At 44.7% G+C, this 27,740-nt stretch overlaps 1 protein-coding gene across 2 annotated transcripts; it reads left to right on the top strand.

Annotated features, from left to right (window-relative positions):
* The first annotated feature begins 3,581 nt into the window (after positions 1–3,581).
* Positions 3,582–23,524, top strand: P4HB (prolyl 4-hydroxylase subunit beta). Of its 2 annotated transcripts, XR_014153304.1 has the most exons (12): positions 3,582–3,837; positions 4,889–5,095; positions 9,863–9,996; positions 10,477–10,614; positions 14,645–14,749; positions 14,967–15,092; positions 16,077–16,277; positions 18,605–18,725; positions 18,902–19,083; positions 19,432–19,518; positions 19,860–19,935; positions 22,466–23,524. XR_014153304.1 is itself a non-coding variant. In XM_081849765.1 (11 exons), the coding sequence occupies exons 1-11, from the start codon at positions 3,672–3,674 to the stop codon at positions 22,547–22,549; spliced, it is 1,551 nt and encodes a 516-aa protein (XP_081705891.1). In that variant the 5' UTR covers positions 3,583–3,671; the 3' UTR covers positions 22,550–23,524. The 2 variants fall into 2 exon arrangements, 1 of the variants encoding a protein (XP_081705891.1); XM_081849765.1 differs by lacking the exon at positions 19,860–19,935 and having other exon boundaries at positions 3,583–3,837.
* The last annotated feature ends 4,216 nt before the right edge of the window (positions 23,525–27,740 follow it).

Raw genomic sequence — 27,740 nt, 5'->3', positions numbered from 1 at the left:
TGACAGACAAGCCAAAGAAGACTCAAGCTCTAGATTGTGCTTTCTCCACCCACTAAGCCAAAAATATCCATGAATTACATACTGGTAGGTGTTTGTCAGTCTCCATAGTTTTGAAGAAAAAACAGGAGGTTACTAAGCCCCAGCTTCAGTTATGCCTGCCTGCTCTAAATTTTCAGTTGTGATGATACAAGCTCCCTACCTCTCCTGTGTTTTATCAGAAATGAGTCCCTTTTGTATTACATACTGCACTGGCTTCCTAAGGTTGTAATAACAACTTTTCTCATTCCTTTATTACTTCCAGCCTGGAGCTACCTCACGTTTTAGCTCTACAGTACTGATTTACCCACCCACTGGTGTCTGCTTGCTCAGGCTGGCCCACCGTCCTATGAATAGATCAGACAGAAGAAATAAAGGTAGGACTTTGAGCTGAATTGCCTTTGGCTGGCGTTTACAGGGAGGGCATCTTGCAAAGCTGGATATCTCTGATGACGTGTCCCAGCAGTACTAAGTCTAAAAAGGCTGTCTCTCCTCTCTGTCCCATGCATACACACCCTGATGAAGAAAGAGAGATCTGTTTGCACAACTAGAGTAGCTTGGCTGAGAGAAACACACCCACATTTGAGTGGGTTAACAACAACATGATGGAAATGCAACACAGCCTTGGAAGAGTTTAGTGTGCAGTTCAAAGCAGACCTTCCTTGTACTCTGCCCTGGCGATCCATAGCAAGTGTAACATTTTAAAAGAAGTTAAGGTACAGGCATAGCTGTCAACATTTCCCTTTTTTAAGGGAATTTCCCTTATTCCGAATAGGATTTCTCACAAGAAAAGGGAAAAGTTGACAGCTATGTGTACAGGGTGTGTGTACAATTATTTCCAAAACTAGGATCTTTTAACCAAAGTTAGCATGAGGTTTCTCTATTCATTGATATACTTGCATGTAGTCTATTTGTATTTGTTATTCCTCCTAGGAATATTTTAACATGAAAACTGTTTAAGCTAGAAGAAATTTGAGAGCCTTCCAGCTTCGGGATCTTTCCAGACTTATATGTATTTACTTTGCCACTTGTAGAGTTGCTTACTCCTGGTGGCAAAGGATCTAGAAGCTCCTGCTGAAATACTCTCCCTGGGTGTGCCCAAATTATTTATAATGCTCTGTTGAATACTGCTGCTGCTAACTTGTTCAATCCTGTGCTGTTGGAATGCTATTATACTTGTAGAAGCTTAGTGTTTGTGTCCCCTGAGTCCATCCATTCCACACAGAATGCCAGGTAGCAATCCTACGACTTGCAGAAAGGTAAGGTACACAAAACAGATGCTCCAGCTTTGGATTTCTACCTAAACTGGCTAAACTACTAGATTCTTACTGTCTGCATACTGACTTCCAGGGGCTGAAGCAATGTGGAATTTCCCACTCACTAGAGACACACACCGAGACTGAAAGAAAGAAAGAAAATAATGTCTAAAAACCAAACTAGTCTAGAAGCTCAATGTAAAGGACTGCTTACATTGGATTTTGCCAAGCCTAAATATTTTGAATATCAAAAATGTTTGGTCATGTTGCACAGCAGCAGAAACATCCCTTTAAACTTTGCTGAAGTTATACAGCTCACAACTATTTCAGCAGTCATATACAAAGCCAAACAATGCCACTGAAGTTGATGGCAATTGTGAGCAGGCAAGATGAGTCAACTACACGGATGATCCATTGATGCAATTGTCCTTCAGGTTCCTGGACATGCAAATTTATACAATGAAAACACCCATTTGCTAGTTCTGTATGATAGGCATCTCTTTGTATCATACCAAAAAGCACATGGGGGAATTTGAAAAATAATTGACCTACTTTAAGTACTTGGAAAAGTTTTTTGAAAGTTTGTTATCAGCAGGTGGCTAGTGTAAAATTACATGATTTGGAATTTTGTCATATTTTACCCGATTCATCTAAGACCAAAGGAAATGATCTACTCTGCGGATCTACTCTGAGCATAACTAATGTTGGCTGTCTCCCAATGATTTTATTCGCAGTGCCTACTCAGAAGCCTTACTGAATTCAATGGGGCTAACTCCTGGGTGAGTGAGGTTAAGATTGCAGTCTTAGTTTACAATGCATGTCAGCTCAGACATAAGCCACATAGATTTCAATGGGACTTTCTTCCAGTTAAGTTAGTAAAGGTCTGAAGCTTGACTCTCAATCTAAACATAATGGCAAATTTGGCTGTCTCAACTCTTATGCTGTTAGGCATAAACAATATGACACAGCCTGCAGCAGACCACTCTCCCAGAGCTCCACTTATGGTTGATTGTGGCACAGGTCTTTGGAATAGTGGTGGAAATGCTAATGTATAAAGGATGGAATGTTTTGAAATAGTTTTTCAGAAACTATTGGGCTTGGTTCTGCCACTTTACTGCCCTGCCCTTTCAAACATTGACAAATAAAATGCATTACATTATTATAATGACCATATTATATTATAAACCAGGGAACAGAAGAGGAAACACAGACAACATGGGAGTGCAAATGATCCAGACACTGGTATGTATTTCCCATATAAATAACTACAAAATGTATTTTATTTATCAACAAATTCTATTTGAGCAAACTCTTCCTCATTGCTGGGGGGGAGGGAAAGTTGTCCAGGTAATATAGCTACACTATTCCTTGCAGCAGTAAGCAGTAAGATGAAGTCAAAAAGCAGTAGAGGAAGGCAGAGAATAAAGCTATTCCTTTTCAGTCCAGCACCGCAGCCCTAACCACGTCTACTCAAAAGCAAGTCCTACTGAATTCAGTGGGGCTTGATCCCATGTAAATGGGGGTTAGGACTGCAGCCTAAGCCTCAAGAGAGTTCTATAGTACTTCTGAGTAAACATGCTAGGGTTATACGTTAACATATATAATAAAAATGATAATACAAAAATATAATATGCGCTTGTTCTCATTAGAAAAAAATTCCCAACAGTAAAGCATATACAAAGGCAATGCAGATGTTCACACTTCAGAACTTCCCATCGTAATAAACTTGCTCGCTTGAGTTCCCCGCTCCCCCGCCCACTTCTAAGCAATTCTTATGCAAAAGCCTCCCCCTCTTTCGTACAGTCCCGGAAACACTTGGTTCCTTGCTAGCTTTCAATTCCGGGTCGCTCATTAAATGCGGCCAGTCAGAATCAAACACGAACGAGGTCTCCCTGCCACACTCAAACACGCATGCGCAGCTCGAGGCGGGCGTATCTCTCGAATGCCACGTTCCAAAGAAGAGAGGCGAAAGTAGGCGGGGAGGGGAGGGAATTTCGTTGAGGTCAACCAATCAGAAACGGCTGGTCCGAGTTTCTAAGAGCGGCCGCGTTATCCAATCCCAGTCACCGGAGAGGTCGGTACTGCCAATCAAAGCCCGCGGAGCAAAGGAAACTCTCGCGGCTGTTCGGAAGTGGGGAAGGAAAGGCGACGCGACCTTTAAAGCTGACCAATCCAGGACCCGGAGGGCGGCCTTAGGCTCCACGCCAGTTCAATGGGAGCTGAAGCGTAGGAGGGCGGAAGCAGCCAATGGGCGATAGACGCAGCGGGGAGAGGGCGGGTTTATAAAGCGGGAGGCGGGCGCGGAGTGTTCTCTTTTGCGGCGCCTCTTCGTGGTCCGGTCTGTTCGCCTGGGATCCTGCCGTCATTGTCAGCGCCGCCATGAAGACCGCTCTGCTCTTCTCCCCGCTCCTCTGCCTGCTCTTCCTGGGACGGGCCTGCCTGGCCGGCGACGCAGATATCGAGGAGGACGAGGGCGTCCTGGTGCTCAAGGCGGCCAACTTCGAGCGGGCGTTGGAGCAGCACCCGAACATCCTGGTGGAGTTCTGTGAGTGGAGGGGCGCCGGGGGGGGGGAGCGCGGATGAGGGTGGAGAGGGAAGGCCGGCCGGGTGGGAGGGGAAACTGAGGTTGGGGTCCCCCTGTTCGGTTTAGGGGAGGGATGGGGAACAGGCTTTTTCACGTTAGCGGGTCGTTCCCCCCCCCCGCCATTAGGAAAACAACCCCTGCCTATTCAGACGTTATACAGTTCACGTGAGAAGGGGACTTGGAGAGCTGGCGTGCGCTGGCTGCGGTAATGTCTTTTACCAGCCCAAAGAGGGGCCTGTAGGCGTTTGCTCGTCTTTTGCTGTTGGCGTGTCCCGGATGCATGGAATAGGCCGGTGCTACTGTTGCTATATATTTTCAGCCTTGAAAATAGGGGTATAGATACAGTAGATGCTGACGAGTTGGCTATGGGACACTGGTAGGATCTGATGGCAGGAGAGCACAGGGGCCCGCTGGATATTTAAGAGTGCAAAGTGCGTCTGAAATGCACCTCTCTCCAAGTATTGGGGAAAGCATTGTGCCAGGTTATGTCTGTTGGTGGCATTGCAATAGCACCAGGAGTACTGTTGGAAGGGGCGTGCCAGTAAAGTTAAGAGGCTTCACTGGAGTCTTGGAAGACTCCCAAAGTTGGATGTGCTGTGCTAGTTGCAGGTTGTTGCTGACGGCAGTGCAGGACAAGAAACCTTGAACTATGCACTGGGGAGAGATTTACATCAAGTGAGCAACAGTATTGAGGATTGAGCCTGTCTCTTTTCTTGATATTCTAGACTTCCTCGTTGCCTTGCATTTCCACTGCAGAGACTGCTTGTAAAGTAATAGGTGAAGAGGGGGAAACTTCATGTTAGGATTTTGTGACAGGAAAGGTGCTGGTTATAGTACTACAGGGCAGTCAAAGGTGAAGCTTTCCTTGCCATAATTTTCACTCCCACCCGTCACTTGGATGCTATCTGCATGGAATGTTTTGTTGTTGTGGGTGCATTCCTGTTGATAGAAAGTATCAGTGTTGGAGGGTTGCACAGTAATTGCTTTGATAGTAAGTACTTCTCTTTTTCAGATGCACCCTGGTGCGGTCACTGTAAAGCTCTGGCCCCAGAGTATGTGAAGGCGGCAGCAAAATTGAAATCTGACAACTCAGAAATCAGGCTGGCCAAGGTGGATGCAACAGAAGAATCAGAGCTTGCCCAACAGTTTGGTGTTCGAGGCTACCCTACTATCAAATTCTTCAAGAATGGTGATAAATCATCCCCTAAAGAATACACAGGTGAGACTATGGTAATGGCTAAAAAGTCTGGAACATGTGAATTGAGGTGGGGGGACCAAACCTGGAACATAAAGCAAAAGTGACACAAGAGGATACTTCTTGGTTTTGATGCCTAAACTGTTGGCTTTCACTTCATGTTGTTCAGATATGGTTTTCTGCCTCCTTTAAGCTGTTTGTTCATGTTGTATATATATTTCACCAGTTCAAACGTCTCTGCTAAATAGTCCCATGAAGAAATGTTTTTCATAGAGGACTGGCAACTTTGTCCTTGCATGTAATTTTTCTAGTCACTAGAAAGACAAGGATAATCTGTTAAATAGGAATAAGGTACCGTGGTTTCACATTTCTAGCTTAGAACTCCTCTGACACAAATTAAGGACAAGTTGGTATTGCTTTTTAATAGTTGTCCTTAGGATATATCTGCTCCCTGCTTTGTATATGATGGAATCACAAATGCAAAATTGCAGCTCTTGGAGCAATTTACTGCATGTAATACCCTCCCTCACCATTGTTTATTCCTTACAGCCCAATTCTGTGTATATCTATTCAGTAGTAAGCTCCATGGAGGTCAGTGAGGCTTGCTGCCAAGAAGAGGTAGATAGGGCTACAGCCAAAGGCAATAAATCTATTAAGCAGTGACTATTTCAGTGTCTGTATTCTGAACAGCATTCTAGCCTTGAAGGAGAAGTCTGTGACTCAAGGCACTGAGCTCATGCTACTGCTCAGTCATAGCCATTCATTCACTAGAGTCTATTTCAGCCTCTTTCCTACGTATAAAATGGATGTCCTATTTTTTGAAGTTGTATCAAAACTAAATGAGAGTTTATCAAATATTTCATATTCCCAGTTTTGTGTAACTGAGACAAGCATGCACCTGTAGTTGCATTTAAAAACACAAAAGCATAGGCACTAGCATGTCATAAATGAAAAAAAATAGTAACAGTTTTTCTTCCACATGTTACTTGTTGGAAAATGGGGTTGAGGTGGAAGTCTAGCAGTATCTGTAGGACATGCAGATGAGTAGGGCTGCTTTATAACATTACCTGCACTCTGCTCCCTGTTGTCCCTCAGCAAAAAACCTCTGATCCATCCAGCCTTCTGCCCTCTGGACTTGATAATCTTGCCTATATTCATCTCTCTTGGCAAAATTATTCTGAGCACAGAAATACCCTTCTTGCAGCCCTATGTTGCCTTTGAGTCCTCCCTGATTCATCTTCAAAGCTCTCAGTAGCTTTCACCCTCTTGACTCACTGCTGCCACATCCTCCCATATCTCTTTCCCTGTCTCTTTTGCTTGGTCAGCTCCTCCATGCTTGGTCATCTAGCTGTCTTCTGCTCCTTCAATGACTGTACCTTGTGACTTGAAGTGCTTCCCAAAACCCTTCCTACATAACCATTTGCAAAATCACCTTTTCCACGAAGCTTTTGACAGACCCCTACTCCTAAAGCACCATTGCAACTAAGCCTTTAATACATGTAACTGAAATGTAATTTTCCCCATGTTTACCCCATCCCTCTTTCCCTTCCGTTCCTTTGTTTGCCTGCTTTATCTGTTTCTAAATGGTAAGAGCCTTGGGGCAGGGACATGTCCTTCGTCTGAAAGATTTTGTTGAGATTCTTGCCTTACAGGGGATCAGATTAGATAAAACCCAGGGTCACTCTGAACTCTACAATTCATGAGTTGTGCCATATCCATGGATGATATAAGTGCTAGACAAACTACTTTTATCACCAAAGCTACTGGCAGACAGCTGATCAGCATGCCTGGTTATGCTGATTGTAACATACTTTTCCCTAACCATCATAATCATAATGGAAAGCCTGTGGTCAAAGAGTTATTAAAACTCCTAGACATATAAAAAAAGAAAAATCACACAGGTCAAAATAATGAAGTTTTTAAAAGGTAGTGGTGGCTGATGGAAGGTACAGAAGTAGGATGGGGGTGGGGCACAATAATGTAAGAAGCCTGTTCCTTAGACATTGCTGCTGATTCTCTCCCAAGATTCCATGGTGACAGTTGGGAAGAATCCCGCCATGCTTAGGAGCCTGCCGCCTAGAAATAGGCACAAAAATCTCCTCATTTAGGAAGCTGAATGGTCTTCAGCTATTAACTTTTTGTGCTGGTGGCTGGTGAAAAACTGCATTGGGAGGGCAACACTACAGAATGGCCAGTCCCCCATCCTTAGATCCCATTGTAGGGGAAGATGAGCTTCCAGTTGTAGGGGAAAAAGTGCTTTCAGTTATAGCGGAAGATGAGCTTTCAGTTGCAGTGGAAGATGAGCTTTCAGTTGCAGAGGAAGATGAGCTTCCAATTATAGGAGAAGAAGTGCTTTCAGTTGTATGGGAAGAAGAGCTTGCAGCAGCCACAGAAGCCACATGTAGGATAAGTTTTCCCACAGGTATGACTGTCCTGCCTCTGATTTTGGCTTTATTGAAAGGCAGCCTGCGCAGCCACTCTGACTGCTGGTAGAGTTAGTTATTACCTTTTGCATATAAAAAAATAGGCTTATTTTATTTATTAAATTTCCAAACTACCTTTCATTCAAGGATCGCAGTGCAGTTTACAATATCGGAACACAAAAATACATTGCATGGTAACAAAACAAAAAGCAATAACCCATCCCCAGGTTGCTGTATCAATATATGCATTAAATGTTACAGGCTTGGTTATATGATTTCTTTCTCGTGTGGTAAAAGTAGCTGTAATAAGCAATCCCATACATCTTGAACTGAATTCTTTGGGCATCATTTTCGACTTGGTGGGTGGGTGTATAGCTTGGTCCAGCAGAGTTTTGAGAGCTGCCTGGAGAATATGGAGTACACGGCCCTTCTGTTTCTCACACTGCTTGGCCATGTCCAAGTAAAGAAAGTAGGGCTCTGTCCCCAGTACCAGCTTCACCTAACCTGGCTAGCCAAGCCAAAAACACATATTTGTCAGGATCTAGCCCCTCCTCTTCAGTGCAGTCCTCTGCATGTTTTTATATGTCCCATTGTATTCAGTGGAGTTTACGCCCAGGTAAGTGTGCATAGGATGGTGGTCTTATCCCAGAGCTTGCACTGCCGGAGATTATGAGCGATCACTTGCTCCCCCTGTCCTGCTGCAAACTTTGGGAGTGAAGGAGGCAAGGCAGTGGAAGGTGAAGGTGGTGGCTGTTCCTAGCTTCCCCCTTCAAAGCTTACAGCTGGGGTATGGCTCTTTCCTATTGTTTCATCAATAAAGCTCAATAAAACTGGATCAGTTTCTGCAACACCACCCTCAAGCTCCAGGGCTGCAGCTCCACTTGTCACCCCTGCAATGTGGGTGATGGTCACAGTGAGCAGGTATCTACCCTCCTGCCTATAGGAATCTTTCTGTTCACAGGTATAGGGAAGGGCAATTCGTATTATTTACGTTTGGAGAATTTTGAAATGGAGATTGGCATAGTAACTTACCGTATTTTTCGCACCATAGGATGCACTTTTCCCCTTCAAAAATGAAGGGGGAATGTGTGTGCGTCCTATGGAGCGAAGACAGCATAGCCCCGCGACCCTCTGCCGGCTGGAGAAGTGACGCGCGGCTATGGCAGGAACCTCTATAGCCGTGCGCCATCTCTCCAGCCGGGAGAGCGCGCGTGGGGCTAAAGAAGCCCCCCGCAACTCTCTCCCGGCTGGAGAGGTAGCGCGCAGCTATGGCAGGAGCCTCTATAGCCGCGCATCATCTCTCCAGCTGGGAGAGCGTGTGCGGGGCTAAAGAAGCCGCACTTACCCTCTCCCAGCTGGAGATGTGACACGCAGCTATTGCAGCAGCCTCTTTAGCCGGCTGGAGAGGTGACATGCGGCTATGGCAGGAGCCTCTATAGCTGCGCACCTTTGCGCTGCTCCCCGACCTGCTCTTTGGGGCTGGTGGTGGGCTTCCCCCCGCCAGCCCCAAAGAGCAGGTCGAAAGGAACCTGAAGCCTGGAGAGTGAGACCCCTCTCACTCTCCAGGCTTCCAAGGTAGCCGCCTGAAGGCGTCTGAACGCACCTTAAACGGCACCTTGTTTTAGAGGGGGAAAACAAGAGGGGGGAAATTCTCCCCCTCTCTGCGCAGCGCCTCCTGCCGCTTCGCTGAAGGGGCGCTGCGCAGAGAGGGAGAGAATTTTTTTTTTCTTGTTCTCCCCCCTCTAAAACAAGGTGCGTCCTATTGTCCGGTGCATCCTATGGTGCAAAAAATACGGTATCTTGCATTGTATATAATCAGTGTAAGATGTGCTTAAAGCAGATTCTAAAGGCAGCTAGTTTTGGGTGGAGCCTCCCAAGAGTTAGAAATACAGATCTAATTTTAACAGTGTTGAAAAACGTATTTGTTGCTTTTAAGCTTTGGTACTGTGGTAGAAAATCTTGTTTCCTGTATTTTTTTATCACTCAACCATTTTGTGGTATTCGTCAGCATGAAAAAGCTTGCATCTTGCAGAACGTTTTGCATCAGTGATATTATAATGTGACCAAAGCTCTAAATATACATGAGCCAATGTGGTGATAGAAACAGCATGCTCTTAAATGTTACTATGAAATATTTTTTGTACCAAGTAAAGCAGCTTTGTGCTCAATAGCACCTTCTGGTGGCAGCTTTGTCTTGGAAGGCAAAGGGGGAAGAGAAGATGGTGGCTTATCTCCCTAGAAAGGTGAACAGAAACACTTTGCCCTCTGAACCAGGAAATAATGGGAGTTTCCACTTGGGGTGATTAGATCAAGTGCTCCAACTTAAACGTGAAAGAGATTCTGATGTGTCTTTCCCCCCCTAATACAGCTGGCAGGGAAGCAGATGACATTGTCAACTGGTTGAAGAAACGCACAGGCCCAGCAGCCACTGCCCTGGCAGATGTAGCTGCTGCTGAGAAACTGGTGGAATCTAGTGAAGTTGCTGTGATCGGGTTCTTCAAGGTAGAGTGCTTCACTCGATTACCTCCCTTGGAGGCCTTTATCTGGGAAGAGATTACACCAGGGCTCGCTAACCTGTTTAGGACCATGGGCAGTCTAACACAAAGTTCCCTGGGTGACCTGAGCCTAGACAGTCTCTTAACCTAACCTACCTCCAATTGGGGGAGAGGAGAACCATGTATGGCACCTTCAGCTCTTAGGGGGAAGGTGGGATAAAAATAGAATAAATAAACTTGCAAACCAGAGAAACTTGTGGGCATCGCACACCACAACCTGTTCATTTGGTTACAGTAGAATCAATCGTGCCCAATTTCAGTGGGGAGGGGAATTTGTGGACACAGGGAAATTACAGCCAGAGTATGATGCCCATTTCTTTATCCCATCTTGGCTCTTTGTTGTTCTTGCATCACTGAGTAAGCAACATGCATCAAATCAAGGCATGGTGTGGAGTATTTAAAACTTAAAATCTTTCTTCTTTGTTAGGATGCAGAATCTGATGCTGCCAAGCAGTTCTTGTTGGCAGCAGAGTCCATTGATGACATTCCTTTTGGGATCTCTTCCAACAGCGATGTCTTTGCCAAATACCAGCTCAGCAAAGATGGAGTTGCCCTTTTTAAGAAGGTGAGTGGTGCAAAATATTCCCATTATGTGCTAAGTCTGGCTGTCTGCACTCTGCTTTCCCAGTGTGTTTATGTTCTACATCCACCCACACTGTTGCTGTATTTGTAGAAAGTTCACACAGGTCCAAATAGTTCTCTAAAAACTTGATTTGAAGGAGGTAATTGGAAACCACTTGAACTTTTTCTCATCAGCTTCCCCCTCCCCCCGGAAGTACTCTTATATCCTAAGAGTGCCTGGGCTTTAGCCTGTAAAACCCAGTTGCTTCCTCAAAGGGTACTTCTAGTATCACAGCTGAAGTGGTAGTGTGAAGAGGAACTGATGTCGGGCTTTTGTTTTCAAGGTCAGTATAGATGATTAAGGCAAGAGAATCTTAATGATTGGCAGCAAGACTCGTTGCCACTTAAATTGCAATTCTCTGGAACAAAACCAGTCTTTCCGCTGCTGAGCTTGTTGGTGGAAACCAAGCACACTGGATGGATTGTGAAAGCAGAACAGGAAGAAGCAGTCTGAGTAGCTTATTCAGCAAGTTAACCTTGTTAATATAATAGCTAGGTCTGTTCAGATGTTAGAGAACCAGAATGGAGGAGGTAGTTTAGGGGGGGACCTCCAAACAGGGACACTTGTGGGGGAAAAACACCCCTGCTTTGTGTTGCAAGCCACAAGAGCAAGATCTTGACTCATGCCATTGTCAGTATTTAGGTTGCCAAAGTGGTTTGTCAAAAGGTATGGGGCCCTTAGCAGAGCAACCATTAAGGGAGGAAATCTCAGACTCCAGAATCCTCCAGAACTTACTGTAGTTGTGGGCATTGACTTTTGATAGTGGGAATGAGCGCCATTACAAAGTGGATGGCGACCCCACAGTGTCCATACCCTTCTCTCCACCTGAGAAGAGTAGAGCAACGCATGCTCTCGCCTGTTATAAAGGCATCTATAGCCTGAAGATTACACCCTGACTGCCTCTTTAAGGTCAATTCTCCCTGCTTCAGACAGGCTTTTCCACCTTCAAGTGTTTGGCATGTTAAGCTGAATACTTGCTTTTAAAAACCTTTCAATCTGTTAAGGGGGTGGGGAAGTTGTGTTTGGCCAGCACTTTTATTAAAGGATAGGAGGTAAATTTCTGATTGGCCAGCTCTTCTATCGAAAGGGGGTACTTTTCTGGGTGGCTTAGAACTTTCCTCACTCTTATTCTCCGTTTCTTGCTCCTCAGTATCGGAGCTGTTGAGACTTCAACCAGCTAAAGTAAAAGCAAATCCCTTTTAGTTGCCAAAAGGACACTTGCCCAAGCTTCTGAACTCTTCAGGTGCACACCTGTCAAATGCTTGAATTTTTACACGGTTAACTCTGTGGTGCTGCCATTTTATTATAATTTTTTTTGCTTCCAACCAAAATGAAACAAACTTTCAGCAGATGCTACATTTGAATCTGTTCCTACCACATTTGCACATGGCCCCATAGAGCTTGAGTGTCATAAAGTGACCTCACTGATGCCAGGGAATATTGTTTGGAATGAGACGAAACCGTGTAAGCAGTTACAGAATTGGACAGGACGTGAAATGCCCCTGCAGCTGTTAAGTGGTGAAGCACTGGGAGGAATTCAGAGTAGCGCTAAGCAGATAGCTCTGTCAGCACGATAATTTCTGCTTGCCTGATGGAATGACCTGCCTCTATTTCCCTGCTGATAGTTATATACCCTCCCTCCCCACATGTTGTTCTGGGGGTTGTTCACACACACACACACACACGGAGTAAAGCCCTGTTGTGTTCGCAAAGTCTTTGTATGGTCTTCCGCTAGCAGGCCTCTAAACATTGGGGCTGGTGAGAGTTTCAAGACTGCATTTGGAATCTTGAGGTATCTCTAAGTTGGCTAGTTTCTGCTAAGATTACAGGGTATAGTAAAAGCAGAGCTGGTAGGTTCTAAATCAGGCCCTCCAAATGTTTTGAGACTACAATTCCCATCATCCCTGACCACTGGTTGTGCTAGCTAGGGATCATGAGAGTTGTAGGCCAAAAACATCTGGAGGGCCAACATTGAGGAAGCCTGTTCTAAATACATCTCACTGGAGGTGCATGAAGGCCAGGAACCGATTTATTATAAGTCTTATGTAGCACACATAAACAAGCAGAGGTGTTATTGGCAGAACCGTAGAACATCTAGTCCCTGGTAAGGCTGCACATTTTAAAGTTTTGTTTCTTTGTGACCACTGACTTGTGCCTCCTTCCCAGGTGTATTCTACTAAACTGTTCTTCAGGGATAGGTTGTATTAAAATCTGGCATTTTATAAAACACTTCTGAGTGTGCAAACAGCATTTTTGGTTAACCTGCCAATGTGAAGGCAGGTAGCTCTTACTATATATATGGTGCCTGAGAGAATACTGACTTACCTAAGGCTACCTATTGAGTTCATGGCTAAGGTGAGATTTGAACACAGCACTACAACTATCCAACTTTCCTTTTTGTTTCCTTGTCTTTTGCATAAACTTCACGACGTCTTGAAGTAGATTTCTTTGTATAACTTTCCTGGAAAGTTACTCAAACAGTGATCTATGTGTGCGTCCCCCAGAGTTGTGTCACTAGGGAGCCCAGCCAATGGGATCACTGCTTTCCCTTGCATGTCTTCTTGGTGGATAACCTTGATTCTCCTATGTCTGTTACTCCCTGCCCCTTTCCATGGTGCCAGGAAAGATTTTGAGAACCTGGACAGTAATAGGTGTTGCTCTGCAGCAAAATTATTCCTGGCAGAGGAATGATAGCGTGCTTTCTGACTTCTGTTCCTGCTTGGCTAACAATAGCCCTGCAGGGATGTGTTGTCCTCTGAGTAAACTGCTATATATTTACTAGTTCCATGTTGTGTCCTGCTGCCTAGGACAATGCCTCCTTTTTAGTGGTTCTGTTGATCAGATAAATATATCTGCTTCCAGCAAGACCTGCACAACCTGTTGCCTACCAGGAAATGAGCAACCTGCTTCTGTGACTTTCAAGAGTTGTGTATTTAAAATACTATAGAATATTTAAGAAACCCCTTTTGAGGTGGTGGGTATATAGCAAGAATCTGGCAATCCCTTAGTGCCAAACTCCTTTCTAGTCACTGCTCTGTTTACTCCTATGGAGCCTTGAATCTTAGCTTGTTAGTAAGATGAGAGCTTTGGCAGAGATTCTACCCTGGATTTTAACTTGAGAAATTCTGTGCCTTGCTTGCAGTGTGAAATGTGCACCGTAGTTTGTGTCTAGAGTTGTCAGTGGGAGCCCTACAGATATAACACTCAGGATTGTGTATCTTGTAAAAATTGGAGAAGTGATGGATAGAAACCAAGCTGGACTTCATGTTTGTCTTTTTTACATAAATCTGAATAATAGCTTGGTTGTGGCAGAAGATAAATGTTGGGCCCTAAAGTCCCATTCCTCAAACTATTGATCTGTTTTACATGTAATACTAGTCCAAACTATGACATGGTATGTGGGCTACTGGAGAGAGCTGTTTTGCTTCTCTGCTCCTGCTGCTGCATTTGCTGTGAGCTAAGTCGTAATTTGGCTCAGCGTTGTGTTTGAACCAGAGTTCGTGGTTCACACACCATTAGAATCCAAGCCCAAGTTTGGATAACACATGAGCCTGAACCAGTCTTTGGTTTACAGCAGTGCAGCAGCAGAAGGACTGGAGGAGGAGCAAAATGGCCACAATCTCATCCCTGGTAGTCAGGTGTGTTCAAGCCAAGCCATAGCGTGATTCAGGATTGAATGTGAACTGAGCCATTCTCGGTTTTGCTGTGCCATCCTTTAGTCCTACATACTTGCACACATTTTTTCATAGACATAAGGGTTAGAAGCCTAAACCACCACCAACGTTTTCAGGAAACCGAATGATTTACTCAATACCAAATTTTGCATGCCTGTAGAATTGTGGCAGACACTCAGTCTGCCCATAACCTGCGTTTTGGTGATAAGTAGGCTGATGACCCAACTGTAACTCTTGATTGATCTCAACCGTAAGTCGGCTTGATTTATTCTCACGAGTCCCTTTGTGCTTGTTTCCAGTTTGATGAAGGACGTAACAACTATGAAGGGGAGATAACAAAAGAGAATCTGTTGAACTTCATCAAATCAAACCAGCTGCCCTTGGTGATTGAATTCACTGAACAGGTATGGAAGTGGCTCTCTAGCAAGGCAGGGTTGGTTGGTTGGTTGGTTGGTTGGTTGGTTGGTTGGCTGGGTGCCTACCAATCAGGAGTGGAGAATGCTAACCAGACAAATTATACTAAGTAGAATGAACTGTAAATGAGGGAGGGGGAGTTTTTCATAATCTTGGCAACCTGGTAACACTCTTGGCCCTAGCATGCATCTATTTGTTCTTCCACAGACGGCACCCAAAATCTTTGGAGGAGAGATCAAGACCCACATCCTGTTGTTCCTGCCCAAGAGTGTTACAGACTACCAGGGGAAACTGGATAACTTCAAAAAAGCAGCAGAGAGCTTCAAAGGGAAGGTGAGGACCAGGAAGTGACATATTAAAAATCCTTTCTTCGCCCCCTAGGCTTCCCAGGTGGTGAACACTGGCACTTACAGTGGTACCTCTGGTTGCGAACCGGATCCGTTCTGGAGCCCCGTTTGCAGCATGAGCAGAATGCAAGCCGCATCTGCGCGGGTCGTGATTCGCCGCTTCTGCGCATGCGTGTGACGTCATTTTGAGCGTCTGCGGATCTGCGAGCGGTGAAACCCAGAAGTAACCCTTTCTGGTACTTCTGGGTCACCGTGGGATGCAACCTGAAAAGATTTAACCTTTAACAAACGTAACAAGAGGCATGACTGTACAGTTCTAATATTGCGGCTTCTCAGGAAGGACATGGATTAGGATCATAGGAGTTTCAGAATATAGCTAAGTAACATGAAAAGTAGCACAAGCTGCTTCAGCATAGACTGCTCCTAAATAGCCCCAGCAATCAGGTGACAACTCTAGAAGTCTTTGAATGGAATAAGCTTGGTCAATGGTTGTACTGAAACACCCTGGGGAGACTTGAGGAATGTTTGGGGGGGGGGGACCATCCTTCCATTAACTTGTAAGCTCATATCTTCCTGCATTATCTCTCTTTTACTCTGAGGAACATTCAGGGGAGATGGCAGGGACAGAATGGGGCGTGTGAAGCAAAGGGGCAGAATGGGGGAGTCCCCACTGACTCGAGTCCTGTAATGGAACCCCGCTGTAAGTGACTCCCCCAGGGAAGCCGCAGAAAGAAGATGGTGGGTTAAGGGAGCCGTGGAATCAAAAAGGTTGAAAACCACCGAGCCTAGGTACTTGACAACTATTAAGCGGACAAGAACTTGCTTTAGACTTATAGTTGGGCATGAAGCACAATTGGGGTGGCAGGAGAAAGAATAGTTACTGAGGGAGGACTAGCTAGTTTCTTGCCTGTGCCATGCATTTGTCTAATGCCTCGATTCCACTGTTCTTCTTCCTTTCTCCTCCGCCAAGATCTTGTTCATCTTCATAGACAGTGACCATGGCGATAACCAGAGGATCTTGGAGTTCTTTGGCCTCAAGAAAGAGGAGTGCCCTGCCATCCGCCTCATTACCCTGGAGGAGGAAATGACCAAGTACAAGCCGGATTCAGAAGAGCTGACTCCAGAAAACATCAGGGACTTCTGCAATAAGTTCTTGGAGGGCAAAGTTAAGGTAATTCTTTTTTTCCTTCCTTTTTTGTATTTTGTTCTTGAGACAGGCATCCATGTGGGGTGATCCCCGCAGCACGAATCACACGAAACCTGAGAACAGTCACGTGGCACGAAGTCTTTCAAGCTGGCTTTGCAGCACGTCCAGCAGCCCAGTATTTAGACTTCATGCTGAGAAGCCCAAAGGGCAAAGCCAGTGGGGCACGGTGCCAGCATGGAAATAGCCTTTAAATGCTGATAAAGTGAGCTTGACAAGTCTGGGAGCTGCTCATAGAACTGCATCACCAGCTCTTAAGAACTGCCTCTGCCTTAACGGCAGCATGGCCTTGTCCTCACGTGGCACGAGCGCTTGGGAGGCTTCCATCTTAATCTGGAGACGAAAGCAGCTGTACAGCAGAGCCAGCTACTGCTTTTGTTCTGCCCCACACCTGAATTTTGCAGGGCTCTTTCTTGGCTCTGCCTATTTCATCTACTTTTCTTGCCTCCCATTATTCCTTTTCCTGTTCAGTGAAGTTGCAGCCTTCATCTTAATTACTCAGTCGACTGGACAAGTACACCTTTAAAGAACATCTGCAGGTCCTTTGAAAAACTGGAAGGGATTATTAAACGAGGCTAAAAGTTCAGGATGACCTTTCTAATTGGGAAAGCTGAGTTGATGATAGGGAAGGAAAAGTATTGAGTGATACCTGGCTTGACGGGCATTCTTGAATAGGATACAGGACTATGGTAGATCTATTTTGGAACACATAGACAGTAAGGTGTTGCATGACATAAAAGGTAAAATACATTCTAGGTTGTATTAATACATATTCATGTTGTAGTACTCTTTTGGTCACCCTGTTAACATATGAGTGCGAGCATGTGGTCAACGAAGCCCCTGCCACTTGGCTGTAATGGCTGAGTGTTATATATCTATATGCTTCCCCCATATCAGACTCTGTAGGCTAGAAAGGCTAGAACTCTCTTCTGCTCTGTAGCGTTCTGCTAGATTGGGGGTATATGGTCATTGAATCATGTAGTCCCCCACCTTCACACTAAAGGTGGTACTGTCCCATAGGTGGTGTAACATATGCCTCCTTTTTAATGTGTAGCATAGCCCTTCGGGCAGCATTCCTCACTTCTGAAAAGACACTTGAAGTTATTTAGAACTACAGGGATGGTTTGTGTGCTGGAAAGCAAATAGGAATAGAAACATTCCAAAGACCTCTAACCTCAGAGAAGGTTATGTTCAGCATTGGCCTGTTTGAAGACCCCTCACATTCATGAGATACAGTATTCATGGTCTTCAAGAAAAAGTAGATCTAGGGTTGAACAGTTTTGAGTTGGGAGTTTCAAAGCAGTTGATAGTTGAAAGATGTAGCCTAGGGGAAGTTGTAGGGGATTTTTCAGATGGGCTTCAAGACAAATTGAATGTTAAGCATGTTGGAAGGATAGAACACTTAATAGAACCCTGTGTTTGCATGCGGAATGCCCCAGCTAAGATCCCTGGCACCTCCAGGTGGGTCTGGGAGGGGTTGTCTGAAACCCTGGAGATCAGGGAGCTGAATGGACCAATGATCTGACTTCTGTACAAGACAGCTGGCTCTGTACCTTGGAACACAATTTTGACACAATGGTTTAATAGGTCACTTTCATTGTTAAAATGCTCTGGAAAACATCCTAGACCTCCTCTAGGGCTGGGTGATATATTGTCCAAAACTGATAAATCCGTATTGTGATATCAGTTTCATAATTTTTGACCTGGCAATATATTGTGAATTGTGTTTGTGTGTATTCGTGTGTGTGTGTGTGTGTGTGTGTGTACATGCGCTATGCAAACATAATCCTGCATGAAAAACCATGAAGCCCCCCAATGCCTGTACATAGCTCCATCTTTATTTTAGACATTGTGATATATCACTATATTGCGATGTTTAGCTGGTGATGTTGAAAACCACATATCGCCCAGCCCTAACTCCCTCTTGTTAAAAATATTGGAACTAATCTGACTCTTGCAGCCATCTCCTCTTGCTTGTTGTACATATATCTTGCCATGCATTTCTTTTGTTCTTTAACTGAAGCAGAGTGGGCTCTTGTCTACTCAGCATGCCTATGCCAGCTCCCTGTAAACACGCATCCTTCATGCAGCAGCTCATGAAGGACATGGCTGGGTCATTGGGTGGGGTGGGGGTTGACTTTGAAGGAGGAAGTCTATATTAATCTGACTTTTTATAGCCTCTGGCTTTTGTCAGTTGCTCTGCCCTGTCTTGGAACAGTGGGTGGGAGGGTTTCCTGTTGGCGCATTCCATGCTGTTGCTTTCATGTGGGTTCCTTTTTGCTTGTCTGTTTCAGCCCCATCTGATGAGCCAAGATGTTTCTGATGACTGGGACAAACAACCTGTCAAAGTTCTGGTTGGGAAAAACTTTGAAGAAGTGGCCTTTGATGAGAATAAGAACGTGTTTGTGGAATTCTGTAAGTATTTTGATAGCCGAGTCCACATGCACTTGCACCTCGGCGCATCCTGTCTTGAGTTGCACAGGTTCGGCTAGCGAAGAATGTTTCTCAGGTGGCAGGAATTGGAACTGGGGAGTGAGTGGTTCTTGTTGAACAGATTCTAATCTGGGTTTTGTCCCCTTTCTGACTTGCAGATGCCCCCTGGTGTGGCCACTGCAAGCAGCTGGCTCCCATCTGGGATAAACTAGGCGAGACGTACAAAGACCATGAAAACATCATCATTGCCAAAATGGACTCCACAGCCAATGAAGTGGAGGCCGTGAAAGTCCACAGCTTCCCTACCCTCAAGTTTTTCCCCGCAGGCCCTGGCAGAACGGTGAGGAGACCGGTGGTCGGTCTGTGTAGGTGGCTGCCCCTGGGTGCTTCTCTTTCCCACTCCCAGGGTGTGCCTTGGTTTGAGTTGCTAAGGGTGGGTTCACAGGGGGTTCTTGCTATTATAGGGGGGAGGATTGCTTCGTAGAGGATGATGCTCATGTACGGGCTATTCTCTCCTCGCAGCGATCATGGGAATCTAGTGGCTGGCTGCTCTTCTTCGACTCGTATGGGTGAAGGTGAATTTTCCAATCCCTTTTTTTTGCTTAGCTGTTCAGAAAGCGATTCTTCAGCCCCCAGTGCCCAGCTTTGTCTTTCGACTGCTGACACACTTCCTCCTTTGCTTTTGCAGGTTGTAGACTACAATGGCGAGAGAACGCTGGAAGGTTTTAAGAAGTTCCTGGAAAGTGGCGGAAAGGATGGTGGTGTAGATGAAGATGTGAGTATCTAAACCCAGACCGTGTTGGGCACTGGCCTGTGTAGCTGTTTTAGGGCAGGGTTCAGATGCAATCCCCGTGGAAGGGAAGTTTTGTCCTGCAAAGCTACTTTGGGCTTACTGTGGCAGCCGAGAATGCTGGTTCCTTAGCAACTTGTAAATAAAGCACAGCTGGTAATACCCAGAATGAACTGGGGTGGTGGGGAAGGGTGTTCCTGAATACCTGCCATTCCATGTGGACTAACCAAGCCACACAAACAGGCAGTCAGCCTGTGAGAGCCCCACCATTCCCAGATCAACTGCAAATGTTCAAGAAACATGATTTTTTTTTACATTCTTCCCAGCGTTGACCCTACTATCTGTAGTTCTCGAGAGATGACCCTACACTGAATTGGCTCTTTCTCCAGCACCCAGCACCAGGTGCGAGTGTCCTCTTGCTTGAGTCAAGTAGTCGCTGCTGCCAGCATGTGTAACAATTTTTGCTTGTTCTGTTGCTGTGCTAGCAATGCTACTGGCTCTTTGCAGCACTGCTAGGCTTATCTGGGTGCTGCTGCCCAGCAGGAGTAGCAGCTGAACATAGAGGGGGTAAAGCTCATAGCCCAAGTTAGAATTGCTGTGCATTCAGGGCTGCCGTTCCTACATTACCATTGGATACAGGGAGCAACTGGTGACCCAGCCTTTGCACCTCTGCATGTTCCCGGACCCTGTATGGTGGGTTCTGTGTGATTTAAAGCTCTGTAGACTACACTTCTAGACCTACAGTTATCAAGGGTGCCAACTGTTTGGTACAATGACCATGAGTGATGCATACACAGAAACTATATCCCGATTTGATTCCTTTGTCCCTGTTTTGAGCTTAAGTCTTTGCACCAGGCTTTGTGATTTAAGAGTAAACTGGCTTTGATATTCAGTATCTTGGTGATAGACACTATGGTTAGCTATCACTTATATGATTTTCAGGCACAGACCTGGCACTAACATGTAGCTGAGACCTAGCAGAGTAGAGCTGGCCGGCCCCATTTTGCTTTAGCTTGTTTGATTCTTTATCATCTGTGTACACTTTGGAAATTTGGATTTTTATTCAGTTTGGTTGTTTGTCAGGTTCCAACACCTTGAAGACAGATAGCTTTTGAACCTGTGTTCTATAAGATGTCACCGGTGGAAGTTTGGGTATAAAAACATAAGAGTACTGAGCAAAAGAATTGGCCAAAAATGGCCATTAAATCTTCTTGGATTGTAGCAGGTCCTTGAACCTGGGTTTCATGGAAACAGATTTTGAACTGAAGAATGTGATTGAATTGGAGGCAAACAAATTCTGTCCTTCCTGTGAATGGTATTCCAGTCCCTCACGGCTGATTTTTGGAGGTGCTGTGTTGGCTGTTGGCTGGCCCTGTGTATTTCTTGCAAGTGCTTTTGCATTTTCTCATTCTGAGAGAATTGTGTGCTAGCAGGTTTTTCATAGTTGCTAGCTCAACAGCACAGTGTGTACTCCATTCAAAAAGCATTGGTACCAGATGCTGAGAACAGGATAATGCTAAACATCTGTCTGCTATTCAGCATAGGCTGTTGTTGAAGATAACAGCCTATATTCTTTGCTTCTTGTCAGTATGCTGGTAGCCAGTCTATATTCTTTAAGGCAATGCAGTGGAATGGTATGGTGCAGGAATGCCCAAGAGGTCGATTGCGATTTACTGGTAGATCCCCAGGAGGTTTTGGTAGATTGTGGTCGATCACTGGGTCCCTTTCCTTAGCGCTGGTAAAATAGAATTCGGCCTCGCCGTGCCCTCCATTGCTGCATGATCTGCAGAATGGAATATGGAGTTTACTCAGTGAGGCTGTTGTTTCCTCAGTGATCTGTTGGTGAGCTCAACAACTTTGACCTGAACCCCCCAAAAGGGGTAGATCACTGCCAGTTTTTAGTTCTGTGAGTCTCTTGGGAGTTGGCCACCTCTGGTATAGTGTCAATGAAATAATTGGCTGAGGGTATGCAAATCACTGAGGATTTTGCAAGCCACTGAAAGTCAACACTTCTGAAGAAAGAACTGAACATGGGTGGGTTTAGATCACAAATCTAAGGAACAGCCAATTGGATTTGCAGTATAGAGTACTGCATCAGTCATTCGGACTGAATCTCCACTTGTTTTACTTTTGCTTATTACTGTGAATGGAACATTTATTTGTGAACGGACTGGTACAATTCTCTTGCAAGGCTTCCCTGATAATGAACCTGAATGTGACCTGTCAGGATCATCTCCTATGATTATACCTATTCTGGAGCTACTACTAATATTTGCTTAGAAAGTTCAAAGACAGATACTGGAACAGCTGCCTTAATCGCAGCTTCTCTTTATCTGTTAGTTTGTGTGTGGAAATGAGATCAGATTTTACCTTAACAGTACATGGTTGTGTTAATGAAGTTTTAATTCTAAAGTAAGTTTCTTAGAGGTCTTTTGTGCACTTCTTGGTTGAGCAAAACGTTAAAATCACCAACTTGGTTTTCAAATGCGATGGCATTCATCTGATTCAGAATGCTATATAGATGGAGAATGTGCTAAAGTTGGTACAGCAGGTTTTTTATCCATTCAAATAATTTTGAGATGTATAGGGCAAGCAGAAAGCCAACAGACCTGGTGTTGACCCCATTGTCTTACAAGTTCCTTCTGCCTGGTATATGGAAATTTGTAGGTTGTTTCCATTTTTATTTTATTTTATTTTGCCTTGAGTGACTTGATGGAATGCATGAACTTTCCTTGGCCTGCACATCTCGGGAGGCAGGACTCTGTCTGCCAGAGGAGCAAAGTTCTGAGCATAGAGGCAGTTACATGAATTTCTCATGCTATTAAGGGCAATGACAGCTGCACTGGCAGGACCTAACTGTGTGTTGGCCTCCTTGGCACTGGCTGTGAGAGTAGCTGCAGCTGACCAAGCTTTTGCTTCTTCATTTAAACAGGATCTGGAAGATCTAGAGGATGCTGAAGAGCCAGATGCAGAAGAAGACGACGATGACGCAAACACTCTAAAAGATGAACTGTAAAGACAAGTCCAATCTGCATATCCCCAGACACTACACTGTGGCTGCCACTTCATGCAGTTAAGCAAGTCCAGAACCAACTTGAACCAGAAGGCAGATGCTGTCTGAGAGTACAGGGAATGGTCTAAAGTAACCCTTCATCCTAACTTGTCTGTCAACTGATTCCTCTACTTAATTTTTATTATTATTATTATTGTTTTCAGTTTGGAAGAGGGATCTGCCTAGGTAGCCAGCCCTGCTGGGTCTTCTCTTTCCCCCCTCCTTTACACACTGTGATGTACATTTTCTTTTCCTAGAGTGTTCTGTGATCTGGGTAGAAGCAGATTGAAATGGCAACATGTCCCATTGCCTAACTCACTTTGGAGCCTCACCAGTAATGCCGCCTTAAAACTTACTCACACTTGTCCAAATGTCATAAGCTGCTGTTGGCCCAGCAGGGTCTTGGATACTGTCTCGGCTGTTTTTCAATTACTATTTCTTTTTTGGGCTGCTCCGGTGTGGAGGAACCTACTGGGCTGACCACGGTGGTGGCAGTGGAAAGGGAAATGAGCAGGTCCTCTTAACTCATTGCATGGTCTTGCTTCCCTTTTATGCTGAACAGTATATGTATCTCTCTTCCAAAGATTAGGATGGCATAGAAGACTGTCCTTGAGGGGGAAAGGACCCAATTACTCCTGAGGCAAAACCTTAACTGGTGTTGCCACCTTGCCCCCTGAACAAACAATATGACTTGCTCTTTACGCATTTGCTTTGTGAATGGGTCTCCCAGGCATTTACAGAGCTGTTTGGGAAGGGGCCTACCAGAATGAAACAAAAAGGACACTCAATAACTAGGTTTTTTTTTGTGGGGGTACTTGAGAGCCAAGGAGTGATGGGAGGACAAGAATGTATGTTGACAGAATTGGAATTAGTTTGGAGCGTCTATGATGCTAAAAGGAATGGAACTCATTGGCCAAATAAAAGTTGATTTTAATACTATATTGTGTATCTGGCTGTTTTGTTTGAACTCTGGTTTAAGGAGAACTCTTTTCTCATCTAGGCCAGGAAGGATGAAAATGGATTTATTTATTTTTCTGTTGCTGAAACTTGCTTGCATGATAAATATTCCCCCCTCCTGGGGGAAACTTATATCCAGCCTTTTGCATGTTCTTACTATGGAATTCAAATCTGTTTTGCGGAAATGCACATTTGAACAAAGTAACTTCATTTGTGCAAAGTATTGCTTTAGGTTTTCAGTATCTGAAGAACAGTATGTTCCATGGGAAGCAAACATGGTACTCTCCAGAGGTATACTATCACTTTCATCTTTGGCTATTTTGACTTCAGCTTATGAAAGTCCAATAGCAAGTATCTGGAGGGTGGATTTATGCTATGTGGTAGCAAAACCTTAAAGAAAAATGTCAGTAGTGGGACATTACCTACTAAGTACGGAATATAGAATGATACAAACTGTTCATAGATAATAAAAAAACTAATCTGTACCTTTGAACATTGATTACATCAAAAAATGCTTGAATTATTTTATCTGCATTCAGCTGTGTGCAAAACTGTACTTGTAGGGGGGGGGGAACCCTAGATGCAACATTCCAGGAAATGTACAGGGTCAAATGAGGGGGACCTTACTCTCTCCACTTCCATTTAATTGCTATAACTCAGGAGATGAGCTCGGTCTGTATGTACTACTGAATAAGGTGGTAGAGCAGGCTGTGTCCCTGGAAAATTGGGAATTCTATCTGGTAATAAAATGTAAATTATGGCAGAAGGAGACAGTATAGTAAGAGATCATATTTATTTTTGAAGAGGGAAAAAAAAGAAGAGGAAATATTTACATATAGTTCCAAGCAAAAACTTTGTGGCTTAGTACCTGAGCTTAATGGGGCATACCAGACATGGGAGCTAAAAATGGCTACCATACAGCTGTGAAGTCTTGAAGACCAGGTTTGCCTCATTGCACTTTTAAATGATGTGTGAATGTTTCAAAAACTACAGTAAAAATTTGACTTACACCACATTTTCAAGCCCTGCCCCCAATCTTTTCAGTTCTGAGTTACACTCAGTGTTATGGCTACCAACATAAAGATAATTAGCTCTTTTGGAAGATTATTGATTTGATCAGAACATGAAAAGCAAACCTAAATCTGAGCCATGAATTATCTATAGTACCTGCATCCAGATAGATTTCACAGCTGAGCAAAGGCACAAAGGATGGATATAAGTGCCACATTCCCCACAGTGCCTCCAGCAGAGGGATTTGGGTGTTCACAAGATTTGTGACATTTTCACTAGGGTATAGTGCTAGGGCTTTTCAGCCGGAACTCTGTTCTGGCACCTCTCGGGTAGGCACCATTGCCATTATAAGAGAACCAAGGAAGGCATTCATAGTAAGTTTGGTACCTCTTCTGGAAAAGTAGCACTGTTAGTATTATTCATCTGTACATTTTAAGTGAATTTTCCTGGATGCTAGGGGAGGTAGGCGAGTAGTTTAGAAGGCCAGGAGAACTCCCATGAGTGTTGGCAAATTTCCTTTCCTAGATCTACTTCCGACATGGTTCTAAGAACAGGTGTGGAACAGAATGTCACTTCCAACAGAATTAGATATGAGAAACCATGCCTCCGTATGCAGTGGCAGACCCTTCCACCATCCTCTTGAAGGCTGTTAAAGGCAGAGTAGCTTGATCTTTCAGAGCCCTGGCGGCTTGCTTGTACCTTTTGAGACTGAGGAAAGTCTACATTATTGACCGAAAGGGTAAAATTCAGGAGCAATCCAAATTTGTATCTTCTCTTATAGGCTCCCGGCAGAGCCTGTAATACAACAATACAAAATGGAAGTTTCTCTCTCCACTCTTCTCAAACTAAATTCATATTGAAAGGCATTTCAAACTACCAAACTATCTTCCAAAGCTTTACAGGGAAGGAATTCTGTAAGTGGTAGAGTAGATGCCTAATGTCTGCTGAAGTAGATTGGATGATTTAAAAAAAAAAAAAAGCAAGTGCTTCCTCTTAAGGAAGAGTGTGACTTGCATGTTATGTAAGCACCAAGTTATTTAAAGGGCTTTGTACGTCATGGCCAAGTCTTTGAATGGTGTGCAGGATAGGAACCCTGGTGTAATAGTGCTCCTGGATGGTTAGTCCCCTGTAAGCTGAGCTGCGTTCTGCGTCACCTGACCTCCGTAACCCACATAAATCAGGCAAGTTAGGCAGCTTAGTATGACCGGATACTCTGCATAATTCTTTTATTCATCCTGGGCAGCGTCAAGAAGCTCTGCAAGGCTTGAGTCTTCCCCTGGCTTCTAGAGACCTTACTCAGCAAGGATCTTGAGACCTTACTCTGGCTTCTGAGATTTCACCTTTCAAGCATATCTTTGTGGTTGCGTATGCTAGGAATTTACTCTTTATGTAAAGAGGGAGCGCAAGCACATACCCCCATGTCCAGTGGAATTGTTGTATTCAGCCAGTGTTGCAAGGGCTCATATAGTAGAGTTTTAAGGCGCTGGGACTCGACCTGCAGAGGAAAAACTAACACATGCAACCCCCTAGTCTGCAGTACAATGGCAAGATTGTGAGGATGCTATTGCAGTTGCTAGGTCTGAATTTGGATAGCAAGTCTAAAGGCATTTGATGTTCTGAAAAGTGCCCCAAGCTACTCGGGTAGTTTGGTGGCTCCATTGCAACAATGTGCTTAAAATCCCGTAACTGAAGAGTGCTTTTTAAAGCAATACCGTACTTGTCATCACTTGAGCATTGAGTTAAGTGGAACTACTGCACCTGTTGGTCCTTTTCTGTTATAAGTCTGTCATCCATGGTCAGCCACCTCCACAACAGAGAACTGGGTATCCATGCTTACCTGTCCCGCGCTGTTGCTTAATGCCAGGCAAAACAACTCACCTATGATCTGATCATGGGTGAGATGACTGACCTGGTGCGCATAACTGAGATATGGGTAGGTGAATTGGAGGGCCCTGACCTTAGCTTGTGTTGCCTATCTTGGTATTTGGTGCAGCATCAGGCAAGATTGGAGCAACAGGGAAGAGATGTAGTGGTTGCTGCATTAAATTTCATCATTCGTGCCAGAAGGGCCAGCCCATCTGGGAGCTGGATGTGAGGGTTTTTACCTCTGTTGGGTGGCAGATACAGGACAGGGATGTGGTTGGTGTCCTGTCCACCCACCTGCCTGACCTGGTGGAGAATTTCAGGATGTTAGTGCTGAGGGACTTCAAGATCCATGCAGGGCCTGTTGTGCCTAGGCCTGCTCAGAATTTCCTGGGTACCATAGGGCTGTCTCAATAAATTGTGCACTCAACACATACTGGTGGTCATGCCCTAAATATCATCTTTGCTACTGAGTGATTGGGGAAGGATCTGGTGGTGATTATCACCCCACTGACCCAAGAGAGAGATCAAATCTGATGTATTTCTGAATGATCAGGGGGATTTTTCAGGCAGCATGACTGTTGCTTCTGTTGAGGCCCTAGTTTCATTTTAAAATGGCAGGCTAGGGAAATTGATATAATTGCTCCTAGACCAATTTCAGAATTGTTTTCAGGCTGCTTTACTACAAAAACAGGTTTGGTCACCCTGACTGATCACTTTTATTGGGAGAGAAACCCTATAACCCTGTGGATTCTTGATCTCTGAGACATTTAGTATCATCATTGAACACTGTGCTCTGGAACAACTCAGAGGGATGGGGACTCAGAAGCACCTTATTTCTGTAGTTCTTCTCTCACCTGCTAGGTCATTACCAGAAAGCAGTACTTGGATATTGTTGCCCAATCCTGTGTGTGCCTCCGGGCCCAGCCTGCCAAAGGACAAAGCCATTGGGCAAGTTGAGGGTTCTCAGTGTAGAAAACATTCTAAAGGTCAGGAAGCTTTTAATTCCCTCTCGTTCCAAGAAATGGTGTACGAAGATGCATATACTGAACAGCTATTACCTGTCATACGCACAGAATCCTGACAGGTGTTGTGCTTGCTGGCTGCTTCTGCTGAAAAATATTTCTGTAAGCAAATATGTAATTCTGTCACATGATGGGGAGCGATAGCAGCCCTAGCAAAGGAAAACAAGTTGCTGCATGCTGATTGAAGGGAAGGCAGGAGACCTTGTTTGTGGGCTGTTTTCTCGCTCTGCTCAGCTGGGATGCCAGGCGAGCTAGGACCTCCAAAAATAGGGTCTGCTTTGTAGATTGTTTCAAATGGC

The sequence above is a fragment of the Podarcis erhardii genome (assembly GCF_964252035.2).
Source record: "Podarcis erhardii genome assembly, chromosome: 2".
Lineage (NCBI taxonomy): Eukaryota > Metazoa > Chordata > Lepidosauria > Squamata > Lacertidae > Podarcis > Podarcis erhardii.
This window is presented reverse-complemented; position numbering and strand designations above follow the sequence as displayed.

Coding starts and splice junctions, on each gene's coding strand:
- P4HB (XM_081849765.1), top strand. CDS start 3,672: ATGAAGACCGCTCTGCTCTTCTCCCCGCTCCTCTGCCTGCTCTTCCTG. Junction 15,093..16,076: donor CAGAGAGCTTCAAAGGGAAG/GTGAGGACCAGG, acceptor TCCTCCGCCAAG/ATCTTGTTCATCTTCATAGA. Junction 16,278..18,604: donor TCTTGGAGGGCAAAGTTAAG/GTAATTCTTTTT, acceptor TGTCTGTTTCAG/CCCCATCTGATGAGCCAAGA.